Here is a 25,884-nt window from a genome sequence, read left to right on the forward strand (position 1 = left end):
CTGGGGCAGTGGGGCCAGCACTGACTGTGAGGGGAGAGCACCCCTTACTGAGCCCCCGCTCTGCTCATCGTAGTACCATGCTGGGCCCAGCACTGATTGTGAGTAGAGAGCACGGCTTTTTTACCCACCCACCCAGCTCCCTCCAACACAGAACCCCCTAGTGCCTCATTGGGGTCAGCATGACCACAAGGGGATAGTGCCCCCTACTGAGCCCCTGCTCCCTGCTGCACAGTGCCCCTAGTGCCATATGGGGGCCAGTGCTGCCTGGAAGGGCGAGGAGATCACAGCCCCACACAGCAGTCCTCAGGTGGCTGTCCCCTGCAGAGTGCTGTCCTGTCTCCTCCATGTCCGCCTGAAATATCCCCACGTCCCAGGCGAAGGGCAGTGAAGCAGAAAACCACTTTGCTATTGATTTGCCCACTGAGGTTAAGTGGCTGTTGGCAGTCCCAGTGCCTCTGGGGGCATGGGAGGGCTTTGCGTGCTGAGATGGGGCTGTAAAGGACTAGTAGGTGGCATCGCTGGTCCTGAAAACAAATGGCATGCCCATGGAGAGCATTGCACTCCTGGCCGGGCACGTCAGGCCAGGACACAGTGCAGAGTTCTCAGCGGCGTCAAATATGGGCCACACCAGAATACCAGGCTGGATGGGCCCATTGTTCTGATCGGGGCAGCAGGCAGGGGCAGGATAGCAGGCTGGTTGGGTCCATGGCTTTGATCCACAGTGGCACGAGGAGGGGTGCTAGGAGATACTAGGCTAGATGGCCCTTTGGACTGATCAAAGGGCCGGAGAAATACAACTGGCTGGAGGAGCATTGATCAGACTGCCTGGCAGTATGGGGAGCGGAGGGAACATGGGGAAGCATCTCTCTCCTCAGAAATGTCTCTGAACAAAGCCTCCAGCACTGGCTTGGGAGCCCATGCAGGGCGTGGTGGTCACACCCCCTGCTCCAGTACACTGCTCATCTCCAACAGGCAAGTGAGGAGCCTGTCAGTCACTCCTGGCTGGCGGGAAGAGGGGACCCAACAGCAATCTTGAGATAATTCAGGAGGATCCCTGTGATGGGGTCACCCTCGAGGGTGTGGGGAACCCCATAGGAATCAGGCCCAATGTAGTTTACACTGTTCTTAGCCCTTTTGTGCATTGAGAGGAACAGGGAAAGAAAACCTCCTTCCCTGTTGGTTGGGAAGCAGCTACGTCAGGGACAGATGGGTTCGTTTGGAGGTGGCTTGGGTGGTGGCAGCCTCTTTGTTGGCGTGGGTGTCGGCACCCATGTTGGCTTAATATTCCCAGTGCCTTCTTGCGGGAGACAGACCAGGCTAGTGGGCAGTCGTGTGCTGGAGGTCACCGAGGCAGTGTCATTTTTGTATCTTGCTTGATGTGACTGGCAGGCGCCATGCTGAGATCACGCATCTTGTCAGGACAATCCTTGACTTAATACTCCCAGTGCCTTGCTGAAAGAGCAAAGAAAAGACGAGTGGCTGCTGGACATCCAAACTGGCTGACATGATAGTCCTTTTGTTGGCCTGGGTGATGGCAGCCATCTTGGGATCGTATGCCTTGTTGGGAAGGCCAAAGTCTTAATATTTCTAGTATGACATGAGCAGCAGCAGCCATCTTAGGGTTGTATGCACGGCTGGGAAGGGCCCAGTCGTCATATTTCCAGTGTCTTCCTGAGACAAACAGACAAGATTAGATGTCAAAGTTCAGTGAAGTGGTGGCCATTTGGTATCTTGAGTAGCCATCTTGAGAGCCATGCAGTTTGTTGGAAAGATCACAATATTAACATTTCCATTGTTTTCTTGTCAGATGGACAGAAATAGCAGACAGTCTAATGCCTGAGCTTGACTGAGGAGGCAGACATTTTGTTGTCTTTCATGGCCTGGGTGATGGTATTTCCACCACCACCCCACCGCCTTGAAGAACCAACTCCTTGTTGGGAAGAACATAGTGTTATCTTTCTGGTGTCTTCTTGAGAGAAGGAAAGTCAGCCAGCCAAGACCAGCAGGCAGCTAGGCATCACAGTTCACTGAGGCAGGGTCAGCCATTTTGTTGCATTGCTTGGTGTGGGTGGCATCAGCCATCTTGGAGGTCATACTCCTTGTTGGGAAGATTGTAATATGAATGTTTCTGGTGTTTTCTTGACAGAAAGACAGACAGGCAGGGGCAGCCAGCAGATATCAGAGGTCATTGAAGTGGTGGCCATTTTCTTGTCTTGCTTGGCATGGGTGACGGCAGCTATTTTTGGAGCACACTCCTTAGTGGGAAGATCTTAGCGTTTCCAGTGCTTTCTTGGGATAGAGGGACAAGATTAATGGGCAACCAGGCCTCATAAGCTACTAGGTGGTGGCCATTTTGTTGCTTCACGTGGCGTAGCAGCCATCTTGGGGCTCATACTCTCATTGGGAAGATGGTAATCTTAACAGACAGACAAATAGACATAACTGATGGGCAAGCAGACATCCGGCTGGCAGCCTTTTTGCTGCCTGGCGTGGCACAGCAATCATCTTAGGGATCATATGTTATTGGGAAGATCACAATATTAATAGCTAGGACAAGACCAGTGAGGAAGCAGACATTGGGGAAGTGGCCATTTTGTTGCCTGGCGTGGTCTGGTGGCCATTTTGGGGATCACGCTGCTTGCTGGGGAGCGCAGAATTTTAACAGACAGACTAAAACTAGTGGGGAAGCAGAAGTCAGGGGTGGAGAACTTTTGTTGCCTGGTACAGTGGTGGCCATCTTGGCGTGGCTAGGGTGGCTCTTGCCGGCCTGGGGAGGTGCGCTGTGGGCAGCCTGCACGCCGGAGCAGTTGTGCCCAGGAAGCGGGTGGTTTGCTCTGTCCCCAGGCTTTATTTGGTGTTCTTGTCACTCGGCCTTGTCAGTCTGATCCTTCCCCGTGTCCTCCCTGAACTTCTGATGCTGGGGAGTGACCCTCAGCCCCCGCAAGGGGCCACTGCCACTTCCCCCCGAGGTCCTTCCAAATACACCCCCAGTTCCTCCTCCTCACTCTCATCACATGGCTGGACAGGGCCGTGTCTCCCGCCCCCTCCCCTCTCCTCCAGCTCTTTTCCTCCCTTGGATCCTCTCCCCTTCCATGGTTCCTTCCCCTCCCCTACCCTCCTCTCCCCCGGTCCCCTCCCACTGGTTCCCTACCCCATCTTCCCCTTCCCACTGCTGTGCTGGATGCCCAGGTGTGAGGAGGGAGCGGAGCCACGTGCCAGCTGGGTAGTGATACCACCAGGACTAGCATTCTGTGGCCGCACAGTTCTCAGGCTGGTGCAGAGCTAATCCAATCTCATGCTCCTGGTCCCTGGCTTATCGCCATGGGGAGAGAGGACGGTCAGGAGGGAATTCCCCACCCCTCACCACCAGGGCAGTACACCTGACCCATCACTGTATGAGCCTTGGCTCATTTGAAGTATCAGGTACATTAGCCAGGATGCAGGAATCCAGGCAAGATGACCTGTGGGTCTGGTCTGGAGTGGAAGGGGAGGCAGGAATACTGGGGTGGATGGGCCCATTGTTCTGATCCTGGGTGGAAAGGAGGGGGGATACCGGGGTGGATGGGCCCATTCATCTGATCTGGGGTGGAAAGGAGGGGGATACCGGGGTGGATGGGCCCATTCATCTGATCTGGGGTGGAAAGGAGGGGGATACCGGGGTGGATGGGCCCATTGGTCTGATCTGGGGTGGAAAGGAGGGGGGATACCGGGGTGGATGGGCCCATTGGTGTATCTATGGCCTAGGGAGCAGGGGAAGGTTAATGGGGTAGATGGGCCTGATCCAGAGCAGCTAGATGATACCAGATGGGTGCATCCCCCAGTCTCTCTCCCCTGCAGTCTCCATTCCCCAGCCCTGTGCCCCACCGCTGGCCCCAGCTCCACTCCCTCTGCTGCCAGTGACCTACTTAGCACAGGCTGTGCTGCAGGGAAGGGCATGGGCAGCAGGGGGCTCTCTGGAGTGCACTGCCATAGGCAAGTGTTGCCCCCACCTCTCCAGGCCAGTCTGTGTCACAGCTGGAGTCAACATAGGGGATGCCTTCCTAGCCCAGCCACTAGTGTGGGGGCATTGCGTGAGTTCCATGGGCAAAATCCTACCCCCTGTCCCACTCTGGGGCAGACCCGAGGCCCATTAGGACCCCCGGGAGCAGGCCCAGCAGGGGACTGGACTGATCTCTGCTCCCAGGGGAGATGGGTGATTCTCTTGCTCCCATGGGGTGTTGTGGTGCTCGTACCAGTTAGCCAGGTGCTGTGACAAGGCCATTAAACAGCTCTCTGGGGATGATGAGTGCACTTCTGGCTAGCGAGGAGGGGCGGACGTGGGGGGCAGGATGGGGAGAAGAGGCAGGGGAACAGACTGCACTTACAGTCAGAGCAGGCACGGCCACCCCACAGTGAGTCATCTCTGCAGCTCTGCCAGCCTCTCTGCTCCTGCAGCGCTTAGAGGCACTCACCGTGCTGGGTACCCAAGGGGCACCTCTTACCCCAGTGTCCATACCTCACAGCTCTACACCAGTAGCTCTGCAGGACAGCAGGCACTGCAAAGGGGCGCAGAGTGTATGCTGATGTGGGAGCACAGAATCCATGCATTGCCCCAGTGGTCAGTATTCTGTCTACCGGCCCAATGGTCCACGTACCATGCATTGCTTTAGAGCTACATTAGCGTGTGCATTGCTCCAGTGGTGCATCCTGCATATACCAGTCCAATTGGTCTGTATTGTATATACTGGCCCAGTGGTCACATATTAGGTATACTGCCCTGGCTTCACATTATTGCATGCATTGCCTCTGCAGTGGCATATTGCATATGCTGCACCAGCAGGCCATGTTGTATGTACTGGCCCATTGTGGCATATAATGCCCTGCATGCATTACCCCATTGATGCAATACTCCACGCGATCAGTATTTCAAGTAACTCCCTGGCACTGCATGTTCCATGCGTTGCCCCAGTGGGGCATTTTGTGCATAACATCCAATAATTGTATATTTCATGCATTGTCCCAACAGTGCGTTATTCCATGCATCTTTCTGTCTGTCCCTAGTACATGTAACTCCCTGGCACTGTGTATCACATGCATTGCATGGGTGATGTAATATTCCATGCAGCGTTCTGGTGGTCCATATCGCATATAACACCCTGCTTTTGCATATTGCAAGCCTTGCATTGGTTGTGCAATATTGCAAGCCCTCCATCAAGGTGCAGCCGTGCCAATGTGCCTACTATAATCTTGCTAGCCATGCTCTATACATGCCCAGCAGTTGTTCCCTAGGTGCACTGCCCAGTCCTGTGCTGCTCATACAAACTGAACAGCAGGCAGGGTATTACTTCCACCCCCTGGTGCTGTAATAACCCCCGTTTAATGTAGTAATTACATCCACAGCTCTAATAAGCAGCACGAGGCGCCGTAATAGCTGGGATGCAGCAGCCCATCCTGCTATGTGCTGCTAAGCACTGGTTAGCACTGTAACCCTTGAGCGCTGCACCAGCCCCCAGTTGCAAGGACAGCAGAGGCTGCACATATGTATTTGGTGGCCCAGTTTTCTGAGGGGGCCCAGGGCTGGGAGGCAGGCACCTCTGCCGGGGACTGCTCCCAGGGTGTGATGGGACAGAGTGATGCAAGCATCAGAACCAAATGGGTGAAGAAATAAGCATTTGGTGGGGGAGAGAAAATAATCCCACACTAGGCTGGGTTAAAACCATCTGGAATCCATGGCAGGATGGGTCTGTGGCCCCGAACAGCTGGCTGCCTTAGCTAAGCTACTGCAGGAAGTCAGTGGCAGAGCTGAGCATAGAACCCAGGAGTTCTGACTCCCAGCCCCCTGCTCTAACCACTAGACCCCCCACTTTCCTCCCAGAACTGGGCTAGAATGTAGTGGGCTGGGGCACACTGATGGAGATGCAAATCTTGTACTGACTAGTCAGGGATTCATTCGGTCTGAGCCCTTCCCACCTAGCCCCTGGTGCTCTGGGCCAGTGAGCAGGCCATGCTTGGCACGCTGGCTGTGTGCCCCAGCTTGTGTCCAGGGTGGTGCCTAGTATCCCATCCCATTTGAATGCAGGACCTTGCATGCATGGGGATCTCCATCATATATTTCAAGATTTTTATAACTCCATGGCAGTGCCAGTCCAGAGGGAGCATTCTGCTGTGAGTGACGGACTAGTGAAAACATGCAATGTACACACACAGAGATAACAGAAACACAAACACAGTCCCAGACGCACACACACAGATAACAGAAACACACATACAGATAACATTCACACATGCACGCACACAATCCAGACACACATGTGCACGCACGCACGCACTTCAGAGAGACACAAACAGACAAGCACATACACCCAGAAACACACGCTCCCAGACAAACACCAACAGACATGCACAAATGCTAGCACAGAGAAACATACCAGAGTGGGAGACCCACATACCCCCCATGCCTCAAGGCTGAGGTGCTGGGTGGAAGCCGTTGGCTCCCAGTCCATGCGCAGTGCCGTGCCTGGCTCCAGGGCTGGATCTGTTCCCACTCTGCCGCAGACGGGCCCTGATCGTTAGCGTATTGACGACGCAAATGAGCTTAGGGCTGAAATTTCAATCGATGGCTCCAGGAACTGGATTAAAGGGGCTTTGATTACTCTGCAGCCCAAGTGAATTAGCCAGAGAGGGGCAGGCGCCATCAAGGGATTAAAGAATCAGTGCTGGGAAGAAAAACGGGATTCCTGGGTTCTATCCACAGCTTGAGGAGAGGAGTGGGGTCCAGTGGTTAGAGCAGAAGGGCTGGCTGTCAGGAATCCAGGGTTCTATCACTGTGCTGGGGAGGACATTCTCCTCTCGCTTTAGCCCAGCTCAGCTCTGGGCATTGTTCCTGAGTTTGCCTGGCGTAACGAAGAAGGGACTCAACCAGGGTTGCTCTCCCTGCAGACTCACTTGCTGTGCTAAAGGGAGGGGGGCACTCTCCCCTGCAGTCATTGCTAGCCCCAGTGTGGCACTAGGGGGCGCTGCGCTGCTGAGAGAGAGCCAGGCACCCAGCAGGGGGCATGGTGCTGCAGGGAACAGGGCAGAGCCTCAGTACTGGAGCGGCATGTGCTGGGGGGTGTGGGGCTGGAGGGTGGGGTGGGAGGCTGGAGAGGCGCTATGCTGAGGGGTGTGGGGCTGGAGGGGTGCTGTGCTGTTGGGGGTAGGGTGCAGCTCATGAGGGGCACTGTCATGGCGATGTTCATCTTTCACGTGAAATACCAAAGCAAGCTCTTTCAAACTCGTGCTCAGTGAAGGTACCTTGGCCCTGCCCCGGGCCCAGTGACATTAATTCCGGCATCCTGGCCAAATTCCCGCTCACGTGATTCCATTTGGCCTCCCTAAAATCAGCCAAGAGACTCTGCCTCACTTCCTTTCTCAGACTCCGGTGCAGATTTGCTCTGACATTTAAACAGCCCTGGTGCCTCACCCAGAGGCAGCTGCATCTGAGCCCTGTGTGGGCCTCATTCTGGCCTTGGAAATCCATGACTGGAAAATGATACAGGCTGCCATGTGGGGGACAAAACCATTGCATTGTAGGGGGTGCTAATACCTGCCTGCTCCAGCCACTAGATCTCACACACCCCCTTCTCAGGCTTGGATAGAACCCAGGAGTCGTGACTCCCTTCCCCCACGCCCCCCTCCCCCATCTTCTAAACCCCACTCCCCCCCAGAATTGAGGATAGAACCCAGGAGTCCTGGTTCTCCTTCTCTGATGTGTCTCCTCCCCCTCCTCCAGGACCAAGGCACAATTGGGGTCATCTTCAACGTGGGCACGGATGACATCACCATAGAGGAGACCAATGCCATGGTGAATGACGGCAAGTACCACGTGGTGCGCTTCACCCGGAGTGGGGGCAATGCCACGCTGCAGGTGGACAACTGGCCCGTCAACGAGCGCTACCCAGCAGGTAAGGCTGGGCCCCGGCCCTGCCACCCACCCCACCCCAACACCTGGCCTGTCTGCTCCATCAGCGGTGGAGGTCGCAACCAGCCCTTATCCCTGACCTCCCCTACAAAGGATTCTGGGTAACGCCACCACCCATCGGAATCAGCCCTGGTCCGTGCCCATCTCCCATGCAAAGGATTCTGGGTAAAGTCACCACCTGCCTTGGAACCAGAGAGACTCTTGGGTGTTATAGGACATCCAGGGCTCAGTGGTGGGGAGAAGGGGCGTGGTTTCCTAGCAGGGGCAGATCTGAGGTGCCTATTGGGGGTGGTCTCTAGTGGGGGGATAAAATCCGAGGCAGTGCCCAGGAGGGAGAGCTGTTCCTAATGGCCAGGAGCTGAGGTGCCAGTGGGTGGGGGGTTTCTAGTGGGGCAGAGGATTGGAAGTGCCTTGGCAGGGGGGATCTGAAATGCTTGTGTGAGGCCAAGGGGCCAGTTCCTGGCCAGGGACAGGAAAAGGCGCCCATTGCTGAGGGCGGCAGTAGATCTGAAATTGCCTTTCTTGTGACCCTGGTGGGCAGTAGCATCAGCCTTGCTTCCCAGCCCTGGGAGAATCACCCTCAGCCCACAGCAATATAGGCCCTTGGGGACACTCTCTGGGCTCTGCCCTCTGGTTCTGCTCCACCCAGCTGCAGAGTTGGGGAGTCGGGGACTTACAGGGATAGATCAGGGGTTACGAGTTGGTTCCGGCCTCCACTGAGCTCCCTCAGCCCCTGGGAATGTCAGGGGGATGGGGAGATGATACCACATTTGTATTTGAAACCCCCATGGCTTTTCTCTGTCCTGAGTGGGCAGATTCCTGCCACCGTCCCATCATCTCTGGCTGCATCACACACAAACCAGAACCCTAATAGCCAGCCAGGCAAGCTTAATGGGACTCAGCCTCCGGGAAGGAGTGGGGGATTCACTCCCTTCTGACTGGGCTGCCAAGCTGACAGCTGTTCCCTGGGTCAGCTCGCATCCCCACCTGGTGCGGAGAATCTGAGCGAGTTTCCAAGGATGGAGCATCATGAGGGGAACGAGGGGGTGAGCCAGTCCTGGCTACCGCTGCCTGCAAATCCATTCAGGGGTGGAGATGAGTGAATGCATGCAAAGCCAGGAATGTGAATGCACATCTATAAACACACACACACACACAAGTATGCAAAGACACACACATGCAAATGCACCCAAGCATGCACACAAGTTCATGCACAAACACAGGTAGGCAAAGACAGATACACACACTCCACAGGTATCCGAACACACACGTGTACACATGGGTAGGTGCCCACATCTATACCCACAACACAGCAGCAGAGAGCTACACATAGCATAGGCCCCCGGCACCAGGAAACAGGCACCTTACGCACACTGACATTCAGCGTACATGCTCGTGCACAGGCGTGTGCTCCTGCTGCCTGACAGACTTGCAGGGATGCCACCCTGGACCAGCCCCTCCCCAGCGCCTGTGGGGCCATAGCAGCTTGGCAGGCAGCATTGTGGATAGTCATGAGAGAGGGGTCGTGCACACACTGCATTGTCCCTGACACACCAGCAATTTCTAGCAGCAGGAGGCTGGCAGTGATGCAGTGACACACACCCCCCACTTGCCTCAATCACGTCCCCTCCCCTGATCACTCTACCCACACCTACCCGGGCTGCCTCTTCCCAGCCAGTTCCATGCCAGCGCCCTCCCTGGAGAGCAGCCAGGTAGCACACTGGCAACTTGCACACTCAGGCATGTCGTTTGCACACTGGCATCTTCCACATTTATGTGCACATGTGGAGACACCTTGCACACTCACATGCGCTCCCCACACACTTGCCACACATGCGCACTCATTCACACACACACACACACACACAAGATTCCACCCCACACAACTGTACAATCGCTTTCCATCATCTCTCTGCTTTCTCGCTGTCCTCACATCTGTCCCCCCATGAACTCTCCATCCATCCCCATCCGCACCATCTTCTCCCCACACACGCCTCCGTCCTACCACCCATCTCCATTTGCCCTCTTTATCCATCCATCTGTCCACCCCATCTGTTCTATCCATCCGCACACATCCCCACACATCTACCCATCTAGGTCGTTCCATGGCACCCATCACGGTAGTATCTAAGTGTCTCTTCCTGTTAGCTCCTTCTCTTTCCTATCTCATCCCCCCCCACCCGAGCCACCAGTCATGAACTCTCTATAGCCCCAAGGCCTCGTTAGGGGGAAATGTCAGTGGGCACCAAAATACCAGAGCTGGTTTTTCTGCCTCGCTGTGCCGCGCCACTCTGCTGGGTGCCCTGCAGGTGGGGGCAGGCTGGGGAGGGCTGGTTTCAGAGTCCCAGGACCTGTGTGGCCCATACAGCAGGTGATCCTGCAGGAGGGGGGGGTGGTGATGTAATGACCGAGAACAGCCCAGACTCCCAAATGGTCAGGGCTGTTGGGGCTGGGATCAGGAATCCTGGCTCCTCCACCCCCAGCACGTGGAGTTGAGCAGCACTGCAGTGCTCACACACATGATGACACCATCCCCAGGCATGTGTGGCTATATAGAGCATGAACAGCAATACGCACCCATGGAATTGGTATGTACACCAGCACCACATGGTTACACCGGCATGGCCGGATATATAGACAGCGACATGTGACACGCACACATGCAGTTCCCATGTATACCAGCACTCTCCCGTTTAGCCAGCTCACGTGCATAGGGCTCCTTTGGCAATCCCCCCGGCCTGCAGGAGTGCTGGCCGCTGATTAGCAACCCAGGTCACTTCCCCATGAGGGTATGGTTTTAATTAAAGATGTTAATCACCTCGTTAATACAGGCACTAATGAGAGCATGAAAAGTCCCTGATCTCTCCTAATTAGGGGGCCAAATGGCATCTTGAATAGAGAGAGAATGGTGGGGAAACCTCAGAGGAGAGAGCTCACAGAAGGGGCTTCTGCTGCTTTCCCCCCCCCCCCCCCAGCCACCCAGAGAGGAACCTAGCATCACAAGGATCTCCACTGCCTTCATGGAACCCATCCCCCTGCACCAACTGATAGACTCCCCCATCCTTCTGGAGCTGGAGGTAGAACCCAGGAGTCCTGACTCCTAGAACCCCCTGCTCTAACTACTACACTCAACCACCCTTCTAAAGCTGGGAAGAGAACCCAGGGGTCCTGGCTCCCACTGATTCCTACAGGCTCCCCACTTTAGTACCTCCCCCACATCCTCCAGTGTCTCTAACAGCGGGGGGTTCTTCGAGTGCTTGCTCATGTCCATTCCAAGTCGGTGTGTGCGTGCCGCGTGCACAGGTTGCCAGAAGATTTTCCCCTTGTGGTACCCGTTGGGTCAGCTCTAGTGCCCCCTGGAGTCGCGCCCCCATGGCGCCGTATAAAGGGCCTCGCCGACCCTCCGCTTCTTCAGTTCCTTCTTACTGCCCATGAAGGTCACTGGAACATCACTTCTCTTGCTTTGCAAGCTCTTCCCTAGTGTTTTCTCAGAGTACCTGCAAATAGTTTATATTTAGTGTTAGTTGTGTCGTTCTTAGGATAAATGTAGTTAGCACCTGCTTCTAGAGTCATTTCCCCTCCCTGCCTCAAGGATGGGGCATGCCCAGTTTCAAGACTTGTAAGTCCTGCAAGAAACCTATGCCCAAGGACGATCCACACTCATCCTGCCTCAAGTGCTTGAGAGAGACACACCAACGGGATCATTGTAAGATCTGCAGAGGTTTCCGTCCAAGGACCCAAAAGGAAAGAAGCCAGAGACTTAAGCTTTTACTTATGGAGTTGGCTCTCCGACCCATGAAGCAGAGCCAGGCAGAGCAAAGACCATGCACCTCAGGGTCAGTGAGGAGCACACCAGCGTCTTTAAGGGAACCAGTGCTGAGAAAGGATTCCACTCCTAGAGACTCCCGGCACCAATATACCTCCCCAGCACCAAAGGACTCTGCCCTCGGGCATGGCACCGTCAACTCCAGCCTCGCGGAGAGATTCATGGATTCCGGGGCCATTGGACTCCCTGCCCAGGGAGAGGCACCAGGAGGAGTTGCAGCTCCCCTCCACGCCGCAGACCTTCAAGGCGGCAAGGGAGCATATTGAAGGCACAGCTCTATCACTCGCTCCCAGGCGGGACCAGGAACAAGAACCAGTTCCAAGAAGAGCCACGGCGCCATCAAAGGGCAAACCAGCTATGGTGGCAAGATCGTGTTCCTCAAAGCACCACTTCCCAGCACCATCTAGCACCGCACTTCCGTGGTCTCTGGGGTGCAAGCGATTCTCCTCTGACTCGGAGGCTGTGTCGTATATCTTTAGGAGAAGTCAGCACCACTTTAACAGATGCCAGAGAGTCGAGGCGGCACATCCCCTCCCCGTGCCGTGGCCTCCCCAGTGGCCATTTTGGACCTCGTGGGCATTCCACCAGGTGCAGGGGTCCTGCCTTGCTCGCCTCTGATTTCAGACCCCGACCATCAAATGCGGTTGGAAGTTTGATATGCAGCACTGGAAAAGGCTCCGATCCTGGCACTGGGCCTGACACTGCCCTTGACCCCGGCACTGAGGATGAGGGACTGGCACCACACAACCCTCAGGTACCGAAGGGCAGGAAATAACAGCGCCCATCGGAGCATCATCCTCTTTGTCGTCAGACAAAGCAGTGGCGGGAGCAGTGCCTATGGCTGACGACAGGAGCTGCTTCACAGGATGGCTCAGAATATGGGTTTCCAAGTGGAGGAGGTCCTAGATGGAGCAGACCCCATGGTTGACATTCTTGCCCCAGTGGGTCCTCCAGAGTCTCCCTACCGTTGATAAAGACCATTCAGGACACTACGAGATCTTTATGGCAAACACCTGCCTCTCTACCTCCCATTGCAAAGAAAGTAGAGAGAAAGTTCTTGGTGCCTTGCAAGGACCACAAGTACCTCTACACCCACCCTCCTCCAGGGTCGCTAATGGTGGCGGCTGCCAACGAGTATGAGAGGCAAGATCAGCAGGGTCCCACACCAAAGGCTAAGGATGCTAAGCAGTTGGACATCTTCAGCAGGAAAGTGTACTCTACAGGGCGGGGGCACCAACTTCAAACTGCAAACCAGCAGGCCATCCTAAGCAGGTACGTATTCAACTCCTGGGAGTCCATGGCAAAATTCACGGAGGTGGTAACATCGGACTCCAGGACTGAATTCACAGCCCTGGTAAAAAGGAGGGTAAGGTTGTGAGGAGGACCTTACTCCAGACGCGCTAGACGTGACAGATGTGGAAGCTCAGACTGTGTCATCTGGTGTAGTCATGAGGACAAGCTCCTGGCTACAGACCTTGGGCCCCCCTCACAGGGTCCAGCTGACGATTGAAGACCTTCCCTTTTGAAGGCCCAGACTCTGTTGCAAAAACAGAAGACTCTAAGCTGTGAAGCCTAAAGGACTCTCGGGCCATGCTAAAGTCCCTGGGCCTTCACACCCCAGCACCCCGAAGGAGACACTTCAAGCCTCAGGCCATGCCTAGGTTCTACAAATGGCAGCTAGGCAGGATCCCAACCAGAGAGGGGCAGGAATAACAGAAGGAGGCCTCCACATCCCTCCTCCAGCCAGGGTTTTGGAGAAGTGAGGCAATCCTCCAGTCCCAAAAAAAACTTGAGAGTGCGCCCAAGGACAGCGCACCAGTCAGAGTCTTGAATCCACATACACACCCCTTTTATTTTCAGATTGTCTTTCCCACTTCTCCCATGGGTGGTCCCAGATTATGTCAGACCGATGGGTCTTATACACGGTGAGACTGGGATACTCACTCCAATTTTCTTCTCCCCTGCCTTCCCGACCTCCACCCTCCCCATCCCTCTTCAGGGACCTGTCTCACGAACAACTTCTACTGCAAGAGGTTCAAGCTCTCCTAAAATTAGGAGCAGTGGAAATGGTTCCTCAAAAGCCATGGGGCAAGGGATTCAACTCCTGTTACTTCCTAATCCTGAAGGCCAAGGGCAGACTGAGGCCTATTCTCAACCTGTGAAACCTCAACAAATTCATGAAGAAACTGAGATTCCACGTGGTGTCCTTGGCCTCCATTATCCCCTCTCTGGAACTGGGAGATTGATATGCTGCCCTCGACTTGAGGGATGTGTACTTCCACATGGCCATCTTCCCAAGCCACAGGAGGTTCCTTTGCTTTGTAGTCGATCAGACCCACTATCAGTTCACAGTCCTACCCTTCGGATTATCCACGGCCCCACATGTATTCACCAGACATATGGTGGTAGTCGCTGCTTTCCTGAGAAGGAGGAGGGTACAAGTACATCCTTACCTCGACGACTGGTTGATCAAGGGACGCACCAGGGTGCAAGTGGAGGCAGACATGAACCTGATAAGGTCTACCTTTGTCAAGTTGGGCCTATGGTCAACAAACAAAAGTCAACTCTCACGCCCGCCCAGAAGACTGAGTTCATCGGGGCAGTGCTAGACTCAGGTCAATCCAGGGCATTCATCCTGGAAACTCGCTTTCTGGCCCTCTGCGGCGTCATAGAGAACTGAAAACGCTACCCCAATACCATGGCTTGAAACTGCCTAAAACTGCTGGGGCACATGGCAGTATGCACTTCCATAGTTCAGCATTCAAGGCTATGCCTCAGGCTGCTGCAAGCGTTTACCATCCAGCTCGGGACAACATAGACAGAATAGTCTCGCTCCCCCCTTCAGTATTACAAACCCTAGACCGCTGGTGCAACCCACACATAGTATGTGCAGGAGTACTTTTTTCTGCACCTCATCCCTCACTGTGCCTGGTGATGGACGCTTTGGTGAAGGGCTGGAGAGCTCATCTAGAGAAGCTCAGAACTTTGGTCCCACGCAGAACTCCTACTTCACATCAACATAAGAGAGCTGACGGCAGTATGCCTGGCCAGTCACCTGAAAGTCCTGACAGACAATATACCAGTGATGTTTTGTATAACCAGACAGTGTGGAGCATGCTCCTCTCCCCTGTGCCAGGAAGCCCTCAGGCTATGGGACTTCTGCATCACCCAGTTGAGACCCCTAGAAGCATCCTATCATCCTGGAGTTCAGAACGCGTTGGCCGACAGCCTCAGCAGGTCCTTCCTCAGTCACGAGTGGTCGATCTGCATGGATGTGTTGAGCAGCGTCTTCCATCAGTGGGGAACTCCCCATGTGGACTTATTTGTCACGAGGCTCAACAGGAAGTGTCTGCAGTTCTGCTTCCAGAATCAGAGCCCAGGATCCATTGCGGACGCGTTTCTTATCCCGTGGGCAGGTCAGCTATTCTACACCTTTCATCCTACTCTGCTCGTCTACAAGGTTCTGTGGAAGATCAGGCAGGAGAAGTCCGCCATGATTCTGATAGCCTCAGCCTGGCCTCGCCAGCACTGGTACACCTCGCTCCCCAGCCTCTCAGTGGAAACCCCGATCATTCTGCCTCTGCTTCCAGACCTGATCATCCAGGAGCTAGGCACCTTTCCACATCCCAAACTGGAGTCCCTTCACCTCACAGCATGGAAGCTCCATGTCTGAACCCCCTGGAGTGCTTAGCATGCTCAGAATCAGTTAGAGAGGTCCTCCTTGGCCTCAGAAAACCCTCCACGAGGGCCACTTACCTATCTAAGTGGAAGAGGTTTTCAGTTTGGGCCACCCAGAAGGACGTCCCACCCACACTGTCATCAATTCCGGCTATCCTGGAAATCTGCTACATCCAAAACAAGGTCTATCGGCATCATCAATTAAGGTCCACGTGACAACCACCCCGGTGTTCCATCCCTGGGTGGCAGGCAGCTCGGTCTTTGCTAACCTAATAGTTGGACACTTTCTGAAGCACGTGGACAGACCGTACCCTTTCACGCGCTAGCCAGTTCCCCAATGGGACAGTAACCTCCTACTGTCAAGTCTGAAGGGACCGTCTTTTGAGCCCCTGGCAACTTGTTCACTCCTTAATCTGTCCTGGAATGTGACCTTCCTGGTGGCCATCACTTTGGCCAGGAGAGTATCTGAGTTCAAGGCGCTCATGTCGAAACCTCCCTATGCCACTTTCTTCAAGGATAAGGTCCAGCTTTGTCCTCACCTGACTTTCCTTTCAAAGGTGGTTTCCCAGTTTCATGCTAACCAGGACATATTCCTCCCAGTTTTTTACCCAAAACCACATGCTAACAGTCAGAAGCATAAACTGCATTTGCTGGATGTTAGGCGTGCCTTGGCCTTTTATATCGAAAGGACCAAACTGTTCAGGAAAACGACTCAGCTGTTCGTAGCAGTAGCAGCTAGAATGGAAGGACTGCCTGTTTCTTCTCAGAGGATTTCTTCGTGGATCACTTTGTGGATCAGGGCTTGTTACGACTTGGCAAACGTACCTGCCCTGACAATAACTGCCCATTTCACAAAGGCACAAGCATCCTCTGCAGCATTCCCAGCCCAGGTACCAATCCAGGACATTTGTAGAGTGGCAACATGGTGGTCTATTTGCACCTTTGCCACTCACTACGCTATTATCCTGCATGCCAGAGATTGTGCCGCTTTTGGCAGAGCAGGGCTTCAGTCTTTGAGCTCCGATCCCACCTCCTATGGTCTGGCTTGGGAGTCACCTACTTGGAACTGACATGAGCAAGCATTCGAAGAAGAAAAAATGGTTACTAACCTTCTGTAACTGTTGTTCTTTGAGGTGTGTTCCTCATGTCCATTCCAGGAACCACCTGCCTACCCTTGCAAGAAGGAACTGAAGAGGCGGGGGGTCAGCAGGGCTCTTTATACGGCGCCATGAGGGCGCGACTCCAGGGGGCACAAGAGCCAACCCTACGGGTACCACTAGGGGAAAACCTTCCGGCGAACTGTGCACACAGAGTGAACACCTACTTGGAATGGACATGAGCAACATCTCGAAGAACAAGTTACAGAAGGTTAGTCACCGTTTTTGTCTTCCTCCCTGCTCCAACCCCCCTACAGCCAGTGCACAACACGGCTATTCCAACCCCACACTCCCCAGCCACCTCCTCATTTCTACGGGGTTGTTAGCTTCTGTGCACAGGCATAGCGGAGGGGTGTCACTGTGACCTCCATGCCTCTGCCAGCTAATTAGCTGTCCAGCTGATACCAGGAGATGCCACCCCTCCTCTACCAGCTGTTACTCTCCCCCAAACATAAAGGAACAGCCCGAGCACATCGGGAAAGGTGCCTTGGGAGTATAGGGCTGGAACTCAGGACACCAGGGTTCCATCCCACCACAGATGCGGCGTGTGATCTTGAGCAAGTCATACAAGACCAGATTTTCAAGAGAGCCCAGGACTCCCGGGTTCCATTCCAGCCTCTGCACAGACTCCCTGTGGGATCTGGGGCAAATCACCAAGGCCCTCACTTGTAATGCACAACTGGGGCCAGATTTCACAGCTGCTCCTGCTGTGATACTTAATGGCCTGATTTCCCCAAGGGATCAGCTCCCAGCATGCCAAGTTCTGCCAGTGCCAAAACCGGCTGGAGTCTCTACAGGTTGAGCTAAAAACCCAAGGATCCCTAGCTGGTGCCGTAACAGACTCAGTCTCTGCAGATCAGTCACAGACCAGTGGCTTACACTGAGCTCTTTTGAAAATCTGGCCCCATAATCATGCTGTGCTTCAGTTTCCCCACCTGTACAATTATTTCATTGCATTTCCAGCAGTACCTAGTGACCCCAGCTGAGATCAGCTGCACAGACCCACCCCCATCGCACCAGGCACTGCATAGACACCCTCCCCCTCCCCCCGCACACACACATTGCACCAGGCACTGCATAGACCCAGAGTGAGATCAGGATCCCATTGCTCCAGGAGCTGCACAGACACCCCCACCCCCTTTAACCAGGCACTGCACAGACTGTGACCAACACCAGAGATTCTCTCCTGCCAAGGAGCCTCCCCCTGCCACCTGAGCCAACAGGGAATCCCAATCAGCAGCAAAGGGCAAGTGTGTTACCCACAGCTGAGCTCTTGTGTCCCTTGGCCTCATCTATTGCCGTAACACAATGGCTTCCCTTCCTCCTAACCTGCAGTTTGTGTGTGATGCCAGTTCCAAAACCCAGTCAGCCTGGGAATTAGCTAACCAGCTCATTTGTAATGCATAGAGGAAGAGAGATGAGGATCATTTCTATTCCAGTCAAAGCCTGGCCCCGCTGTTCTGGGCGTTGCATGAACACTGAGCTTTCCTTCTGGTAGCACCTAACAGGCATTTGGGATCGAGGGCCCAACTGCACTGGGCGCAGCTGCTGGAGAAACAATCTCCGTTAATGCAGGTCATGAGAGAGAGATCCCTTCTCTTCTTCATTTAAACAAAACTGGAAGCTTTGCCCGGCTTTTAATGCCTTTTGCAGACACTTTGATTTTGCCAGTCCAGGTTTTCAGGCACAAATGTGAAATGGGATTGGGGGGAGGGAGGTGAGTGTGACCTTGTTTGTGTGCCTTTTGCGGCAGGGAGGGTGTGGGGTGGAATGGGGCAGAGAAGCTTGGCAAAGGAAGCTAGAAAGGAAAACTGGTGCACAGGAAACGTGTCTTCTCTCGGAGGTGGCGATGGGACGTGTCGCTGTGTTTTCAGGATTTGCCTTGATTTTTGTAGGGACTAAAGGTTGATAAAAGTCAGCTTTAAACCCCCAACTGCACCGGAGCTTTCTCCTCCTAAATGCTGCATAAATCCGTTTAACATCCAGCCGCGCACCTAACATCTAAACTCTACTAAACTGTGTAAATAGCTCTCTGTGCTGCCTAAATCGACTAAACCATCAACCAGAACCCCCCCCCCCCACTCCAGTTAATTTTGATCCAACGCTTAACCGCTATTTGACCTCTCTAAATATGCTAACCTCTGACCTTTGACCTTCCAGATGGTGTTATATGTCTCTCTCTCTCTCTTATTTTATTTTATCTTTTGATTTTATTTTATTTTTTAACCGTCTGCAAATCTCTTCTCTAAACTCTTTAAAGGGAACAGTGATAATGAGCGGCTGGCGATTGCTAGGCAGAGAATTCCGTATCGGCTCGGTCGAGTAGTAGATGAGTGGCTACTCGACAAAGGTAATTAACGATAATTAATTGCAGTTAATTAATAAAAAAGATTTAAAGGTGCAGAGCTCTTCCCTTGCCATCCCAACCCTGTCCTCCCCCTCCTCTTTAGACAGCATCTTGTTCTGGGAGCAGCGTTAGAAATTGGTGGTGGGATTTGGATGGTGAAAGAGGGTGAATGCATGATTTCACTGGTCACTGAGAGCTTTATGTGGCTCAGCCGGTTCTGACAGATGCAGCCCACCCTCCCCTGAGCTCTAGGTATCTTGGGTCTGGGCTACAGATAACAAACGTTATTAGTTTCATACAGATGAAGGGAGATTGGGGTTAGCCTGTGGGACTCATTGCTACAGATTATTTTTAAGCAAACATAACTCTTTAGGATTCCAGGCAGTTGTGAGTTGCAAAAGAATAAATACTGCAGAACTGCAAACAGATGGAGACACAGTGACTCAGAGAGACACAGGGAGGGGTGCGCATGCTGTAAGGTGACAATGAGGGTTTGCTGTTTCTCCCACAGAATGGTGGGAGTGCGATGCAGGGAGGCTCTTGCACCTACAATGCATAGGTCAGGAAAGACAGATATTATTGTGAGTTGTTATTTTTCACTGGCCCCTGGAGAACCTGACTGAGATCAGGGCCCCATGTGCCGGACACTGCAGGACACATGCTCCCTCTCCTAAAGAGTTTACAGTCTAAGTAGGCTAAGGGAATCAGGCACAGAGACTTGCCCACAGGCAGTGGCAGAGCCAGGAATAGAACCCAGGCGTCCTAGGTCCCACTCTTGAGCCCTACACACTAGATCACGCCATCTGTCTTGGCTAGTGGAGACAGTGAAGGGCATTTTGCTGTTAACTTTAATGGAGCCAGCATTTCACCCTGTATCTTCAAACAGCCAGAATCCCTTCCTAGAACTCTGGGTATTTTTTCACAATCCAGTTTTTTCACCAGCTTTGTAACTATCTCGACATTTCATAGCACAGGGTCATACCCTGTTCTTTCTCTGGGCTGAGCTCTGTACCTTTAATGCTTAAACTCAGTTGGGGAAAAAGCAAAACAAAAAAAGTTATTTTAAATCTTCTTTTAACCAGCTAATAATATGTTTTAACACAAACCGAACGCTAAACCAGTCTTGTAATGTATTTTAAACCGATAAATTCAAAATGTCTTTTAATAACCAATTCTTAGCACGTTTTTCTAACTGGGATAAGCATCTAAATGTATCTTTTAATGTCTGTAACTTGATTGTTTAAACAACCAACAACCAAAAAATCAGTTAAAGGGACTTTAACAAGTTAATTTATTTTAAAACAAAAACTGGGAGATATTTATATCTATATTTATATACACCTGGATGAACAAAAAAAAATAGCAAAACAAGATTTAACCCTTTGAGTAGTATGGGCTTTTATGTGTTGATTTTCCACTTTGGATGCTAAATTTTTTATCTTCATCTGGATTATATTTGGAATTTTAAACTGATTTTTAAAAGTGCATCTCTCTTACCCTGTCCCCCCACCTTCCCTCTCCTCCACCCCCACAGACACTTGCAATACATTAAAATGAGATGAACATACCACCCCTCCGCGAGAGATCTGAGTCTGGAAGAACTTCTCAAGTTTTAAACTCTGATCCTCAGCTGATGTAAATGGAGCTATGGCAATTTACATCAGCTAAGGTACCAGTCCAAGTGGAGTGGAAACTTCTATCAATTAGAGCTGCTTTATGGGCAAAATTCACCCTGGTGCAGAAATCCAGCACAAGACTTCTGCTCCACTCAATTGGATTTAAGGGATGCATAAGCAAGGGTGAATTTCACCCTTTAGGACTAAACCACACTTGTTTTAAATTTATTTTAAAAGGCTTTGGGATGGGTTGTTTTCAAAAAGAAATAACTAAGGTAAGGGGGGGTTAATCAGATCTATGCTTAAATGGACACTGTCGCTTCTAAAGAAAGATTAAATATCCTACTTCGGCAGGCATTTTAAATCTTGGGGAGGAAGCTATATTTCTTATATCTGATTTCATCACTGATGCCCTACAGTTAAGTTTTTCTCACTTGGCACTTCAATCAATCAAAAGAGACTAGTCAGTTTCAAGCCTGGATCTCTAGTTAGTTTCACTATTGTTTCTCCTCACTTTCACCTTCAGGGCTAGCCTCAGGCTTCAACATTTGGGTTAGGAAACAGCAAAAGGGTCAGCTCACTGGGTTATCTTGTATTACCTTGGGCCCGATTTCCCTCTCACTTACACCACTGAAATGCCATTGACTTCATTTGCAGCACTCGGGAATCCTGCGTCCAGTTCTGTTGTCCACCTTTGACAAAAGGTGTTGGAAAAGGTGAAGCAGGTGCAGAAAAGAGCAGCAAAAATTATATGTGGGCTGAGGAAAAAAATGCTGCCCAGTGAGAGACTTTAAGAGCTCAATATGTTTAGCTTATCCAAAAAAGAGGAAGAGGAACTTGTTTGTGGAGACGAAGTACCTCTAGTGGGAGAAAATCCTGGGTACTAGAGAGCTCTTTAACCTAGTGGAGAGAGGCAGAACCAATGACTAGAAGTTAAGCCAAACTCATTCCACTGAGAAACAAGACGCACATTTTTCCCAGGAAGTAACTCCCCAGGGCAGGGGTGGAGTCTCCATCTCCAGTCCAGGCTGGCTGCCTCTCTGGAAGATGCTCTAGTCAAACATAAGTGATTAGGATCATTGCAGGGTTAAGTGGGCGACATTCTCTGGCCTGTGATAGATAAGGTGGCATGGAAGATCTAACAGTCCCTGCTAGCCTTGAAATCCATAAATCTATGAACTACTTGTACTGCTGTAGCGCCTAACAGCCCCTGGTTATGGACCAGGATGCCACTGCACTAGGCACTAGACAGACACACAACAAAGAGCTGGTCCCTGCCTCACAAAACTCCAAATCTGAGTCCAATATCCTCAGTTCTTTTTAAATCTGGCTGCTTACTGTGGTGCCAAAATGCAGTATTGCCAGCTCGCGGGGTTCAGAAATCATGAGAAATCATGGCTTAAAAATCATCAATTTTTTTAAATTGGGAAATTTGGGGTTCCTTATTTGTTTGCCTTCTGCATTTTGAGTCTCTAGTACTCACATTTTCCAGCTCTTTTTCCTTCCTGGCAACTGGGCAGTGTGTCCTAGTGAACAGAACACTGAACTGGGACTCAGGATGCCTGGGTTCTATTCCTAGCTCTGCTGTGCCTCAGTTTCTCCTTCTGTAAAACGGGGACCCGTCTTTGTCAAGTGCTTTGAGATCTGTGTAGGAAAACTAGGTAATTAATAAGTGAAACAGGAAGGGTTAATTTTTTTTAAAAAAAAGAAATCAGAAATTCTCACCTAATTCCATGATTCCTGGAGCTAGGACTTTCAGGGAAAACACCAGATATCATGATAAAATCCCAAGAGTTCTCAGCGCTGAGATCTAGTCCTGTTTTATATTAGTGTAAGCAAAAGATAAATCGAGCCCACTGTTTGCAGTGGAATCCTTTAAAAATAATAATTATCCCAGAAATATGCTAGCGAGTTCTTTTTATTTTTTTTTAGTTTGAGTTTATTTTTAACACCAACGCTGAGAGTGGCAAAGATGCCCGAAGGTGTCGAGACATCCAGATTTCCATCTAAACGAAGGGCAATTGAGTGTCTCAATCCCCTCAGCTGAAAACACCACAGGTGAAAGCTGTATCTCAAGAGAGGATCTGACTGACACTGTCTCTTTAACCCTTTGAGGACTGAGCAGAAGAAATTTGCCCTTGGGGGCGGCATGTCTATGAGGGATGGGGCGAATTTTAAAAGGACATCTCACAAATACAAAGGCCCCTGGGTTCGAAAGCGATCACAGGAGGTGGGGCGCCTCTTGCATTTGTAGATGGTCCCCCCAGCAAGAGATATTGTGGGCTCTTTAAGCATCAAACAGCCTTTTGATGGAAGCGAGCGGTAGCTACCCAGCCAGCTCAGGGCTGGATTTCCAAGGGATCAGTGCCAACAAATCAGAACAGGATTCTTCCAAAGCTCAGAGCCCCTTTCGATGCTAAAATAAAGGAATCAGATTTCTCCTCACTCTCCCAACGGGCTTTGAGCTCTTTTGGAGAAGCCCCTTGAGTCGGGCTCCCAAAATAGAGGCTCTGGCTGACGTTCAGTGGCCAAGAAGAGGTCATGGCACTGTCCTGCCATACTTGTTTTGCGACTCGGTACCAGTGCTCAAAGGGTTCTGTGGAGGGGGCCAGGGATGTAAAGGTCAGTCAGGTGAGGGCTTGTGGACACCCGATGTCATTGCTCATTGTCAGTGTAGGGTGGGCATGAGGAAAAAGAAGTTTGCCCTAGATTGGCACAGTGGCCACATGCCCCTCAGTACCACAGGGCATCGGCATGTCTCAGGATTGGGCTCCGAATGTGGAGCATCGCCTCCAGATCGGGAGTAATCAGCTGCTCTCTGGAGTTGCTCAGGAAACGTTCATCCCAACACCTTTCCATCAGAAAACAGCATTTCGACACAACCAGATTGTTGAGCACGACTGTAAGCAATTTCGAGGGTATTTCGTTTGGGGAAAATTTGGAAACGTGGCTTTTCAGTCTGACGGGGTAGAAAGAAGGTCAAAATCTCGTATTGTTTTATGAGACATTAAATCCTGCTGTTCTGAAATAGGGGCAGAAGCGAAGGGTTAAATTAACATGCTCTGATTCCCCCCTCCGCCCGCCCCAAAATCACTGAGCTTGCAAACACTCTGTGCCTTCCTAGCCAGCTGTTTGACCCTCTAGCCTGCCAGCCAACAGATGAGGCATGAAGCCCGGAGCAGCTAGGCATCCCATTAACTGAGTATCTTCTTGGGCTCTCACCCCAGCTGTGGCCTGGTGAAGAGTGCAGAAGTAGTGCTCAGGACACCTGGGTTCTATTCCTGGCTCTGCTGCTGGGTGACTTTCGGCAAGTCTCCCTTTCTGTGCCTCAGTTTCCCCATCTGGAAAATGTAAGGAGCTTGGTATTCGTATGGAAGGAGAGCACATGTACAACCCTTCAGTTGGCCCTCAGTCAGCCACAACAAAGCAGCAAGTCCTCTTCCCCAGACACCCAATTTAAAACAACTTTAATTGCACCGGCAACATGAACAACGCAATAGGTTCTGGAGCACCACCTACCGGCACATTAACTAGCTGCATATCTACAGGCATCTCTCTTTTGGGGCACTCTCATAACGGGGTCCCAAGCTGCTCACCCCTGGAAGAGCCTAGCCCCGTTATAACGCAGTCGGACAGCCCTCATTTGGGAGAGGAGATGTGCCTCCTTCCTTCCCAGCTACTCATCCTCTTAAGATTAGCGTGGCTTCATGTATACAGCCATGGGTATTGCGAGCCAGCCCAGGTCATGTCAGAACCAGCCCCAAACATCGTCTCCTAAATCTCCAAACAATCTGGGTTTGAGATCTGCACGTATTCCACGCCCTTCTCATCCGGGTTCGGCCCAGGAGCTGTCCGGAGGAGTCTGCTTCTGTGGAAATGTAGTGCAGAGCATCAAGGTGGGGCACAGAAACCACTGACTGGGGGGGAGCTTCCCCTGCCAGCTTAGGGGGGTGGTGGCAATTCCTCCTGCCATGCACGCAACACCTACAGTGGTGAACTTTTCTGTCTCCATCCTTGTGTCCTCACACACGCCCCCCTTTCTCCATCCATCCTCTCACGCATGGCTCTATGCAACCATCCATACCCACACAGACTCCAGCCATGCCCCTCTCCCAGTCTGTCTATTATCTCACTCACTGTACTTAGCCAATTCATCTGGCTGACTTGTCGCTCCCAGCACGTGCCCCGGCCGACAACTCAACCACTCGGTCAGCACCAAGCCACCCCCAGCCCTGTCCCAGCCTGCTGCACTTACAGTAGGCCTGGCTTTCAACTCGCCGCACTAACCAGGGACCAGTCTGGCAGAGCAAACCCTTTGTTCTGAGCTCTGCAGGGAGAACCGCACTGGGGGAGAGACCAGCGCTCTCCCCTCGGTGCAGTGCTATGTGCCCTCTGCCTGTCGGTTTGTGGGCAGCCTAGTTGCCCCCCCCACCCTGCCCCCAACCACCAGGTCACCCCTTTGTAGTGCTAAGAGACTAAACCTGACAGCGCTGACTTCCCAGCTCTTGATTTCTGGCCTGGGCCGGGTGGCTGTGCTCCTGCAGCCCGAACCCAGCTGTGTCGCCCCAACCCTCACTCAAAGCAGGGACTCCGAGATTGGTAGAAATGCCCCAGCTTGTGATGGCTGATTCCAAGCCCGGATCCACCGTTGTTCAACTTCATGGATGTTTTCTTGCAAATTGGATCTTTGCCATCAGCCCCGCCTGAGAGGGGAGAGCAGCCCTAGTGAGCCCACGCCCCACTTCCTCCAAGGCCTGGCTTTCAGCACTTCTGATCTTTGGGAGACAGGCTGGGTCGCTGGGCACAAGGTGGTGTCAGTGTGGGATAAGGAGCAAGCATCCTAAGGAACAGATCGTCTCTACCAGCGTCCCTGAGGGATAACAACACAGGGAGATGGAGGGTATCAGAGAGACAAGCAGGTCTGCTGCAGAATAATGCTTCCCTGGAGGCTTTTAAGTCAGTGTGGTAGCACCAGCTGTTCCATTAGGCTGGTTGGCTCGTTCCCCTGAGACACGCACACACTCCTCTTGCTGGCAAGTTGGCTGGATTTAAACTCAGCCCCAACAAATGTGCATTTGCTGCCACAAGGGTCTCGCATGTGCCTCACGGTGAGCTGATGCTTCCCCTTTTCACAAGCGTTGTGAGCTTGGTGATCGCCAGTGCTCACAAGCGTGACGAGTTTGGTGAGGCTCTCTGTTTGCAAGCATCATGAGTTTGCTAGTCCTCAGCCTTCACAAGCCTCATACCTTTGCCAGGCATCCCACCTCCCACAAGAGCAAGCAGAGGGGGTACGCGGGGAAGGAATCCAAGCCAAAATATCA

At 52.3% G+C, this 25,884-nt stretch overlaps 1 protein-coding gene across 1 annotated transcript in view; it reads left to right on the top strand.

Moving 5' to 3' along the window:
* Positions 1–25,884, top strand: part of NRXN2 (neurexin 2) — a 278,572-nt gene that overhangs the window by 226,617 nt on the left and 26,071 nt on the right. Inside the window, exons 17-18 of the mRNA XM_067543925.1 lie at positions 7,751–7,922; positions 18,861–18,950. Coding sequence (XP_067400026.1) covers positions 7,751–7,922; positions 18,861–18,950 — 262 coding nt within the window. The remainder of the gene's footprint in view (positions 1–7,750; positions 7,923–18,860; positions 18,951–25,884) is intronic.

This window comes from Emydura macquarii, unplaced genomic scaffold (genome assembly GCF_026122565.2).
Source record: "Emydura macquarii macquarii isolate MOO-44397 ecotype Brisbane River unplaced genomic scaffold, CSIRO-AGI_Emac_v2 contig_968, whole genome shotgun sequence".
Taxonomy (NCBI): domain Eukaryota; kingdom Metazoa; phylum Chordata; order Testudines; family Chelidae; genus Emydura; species Emydura macquarii.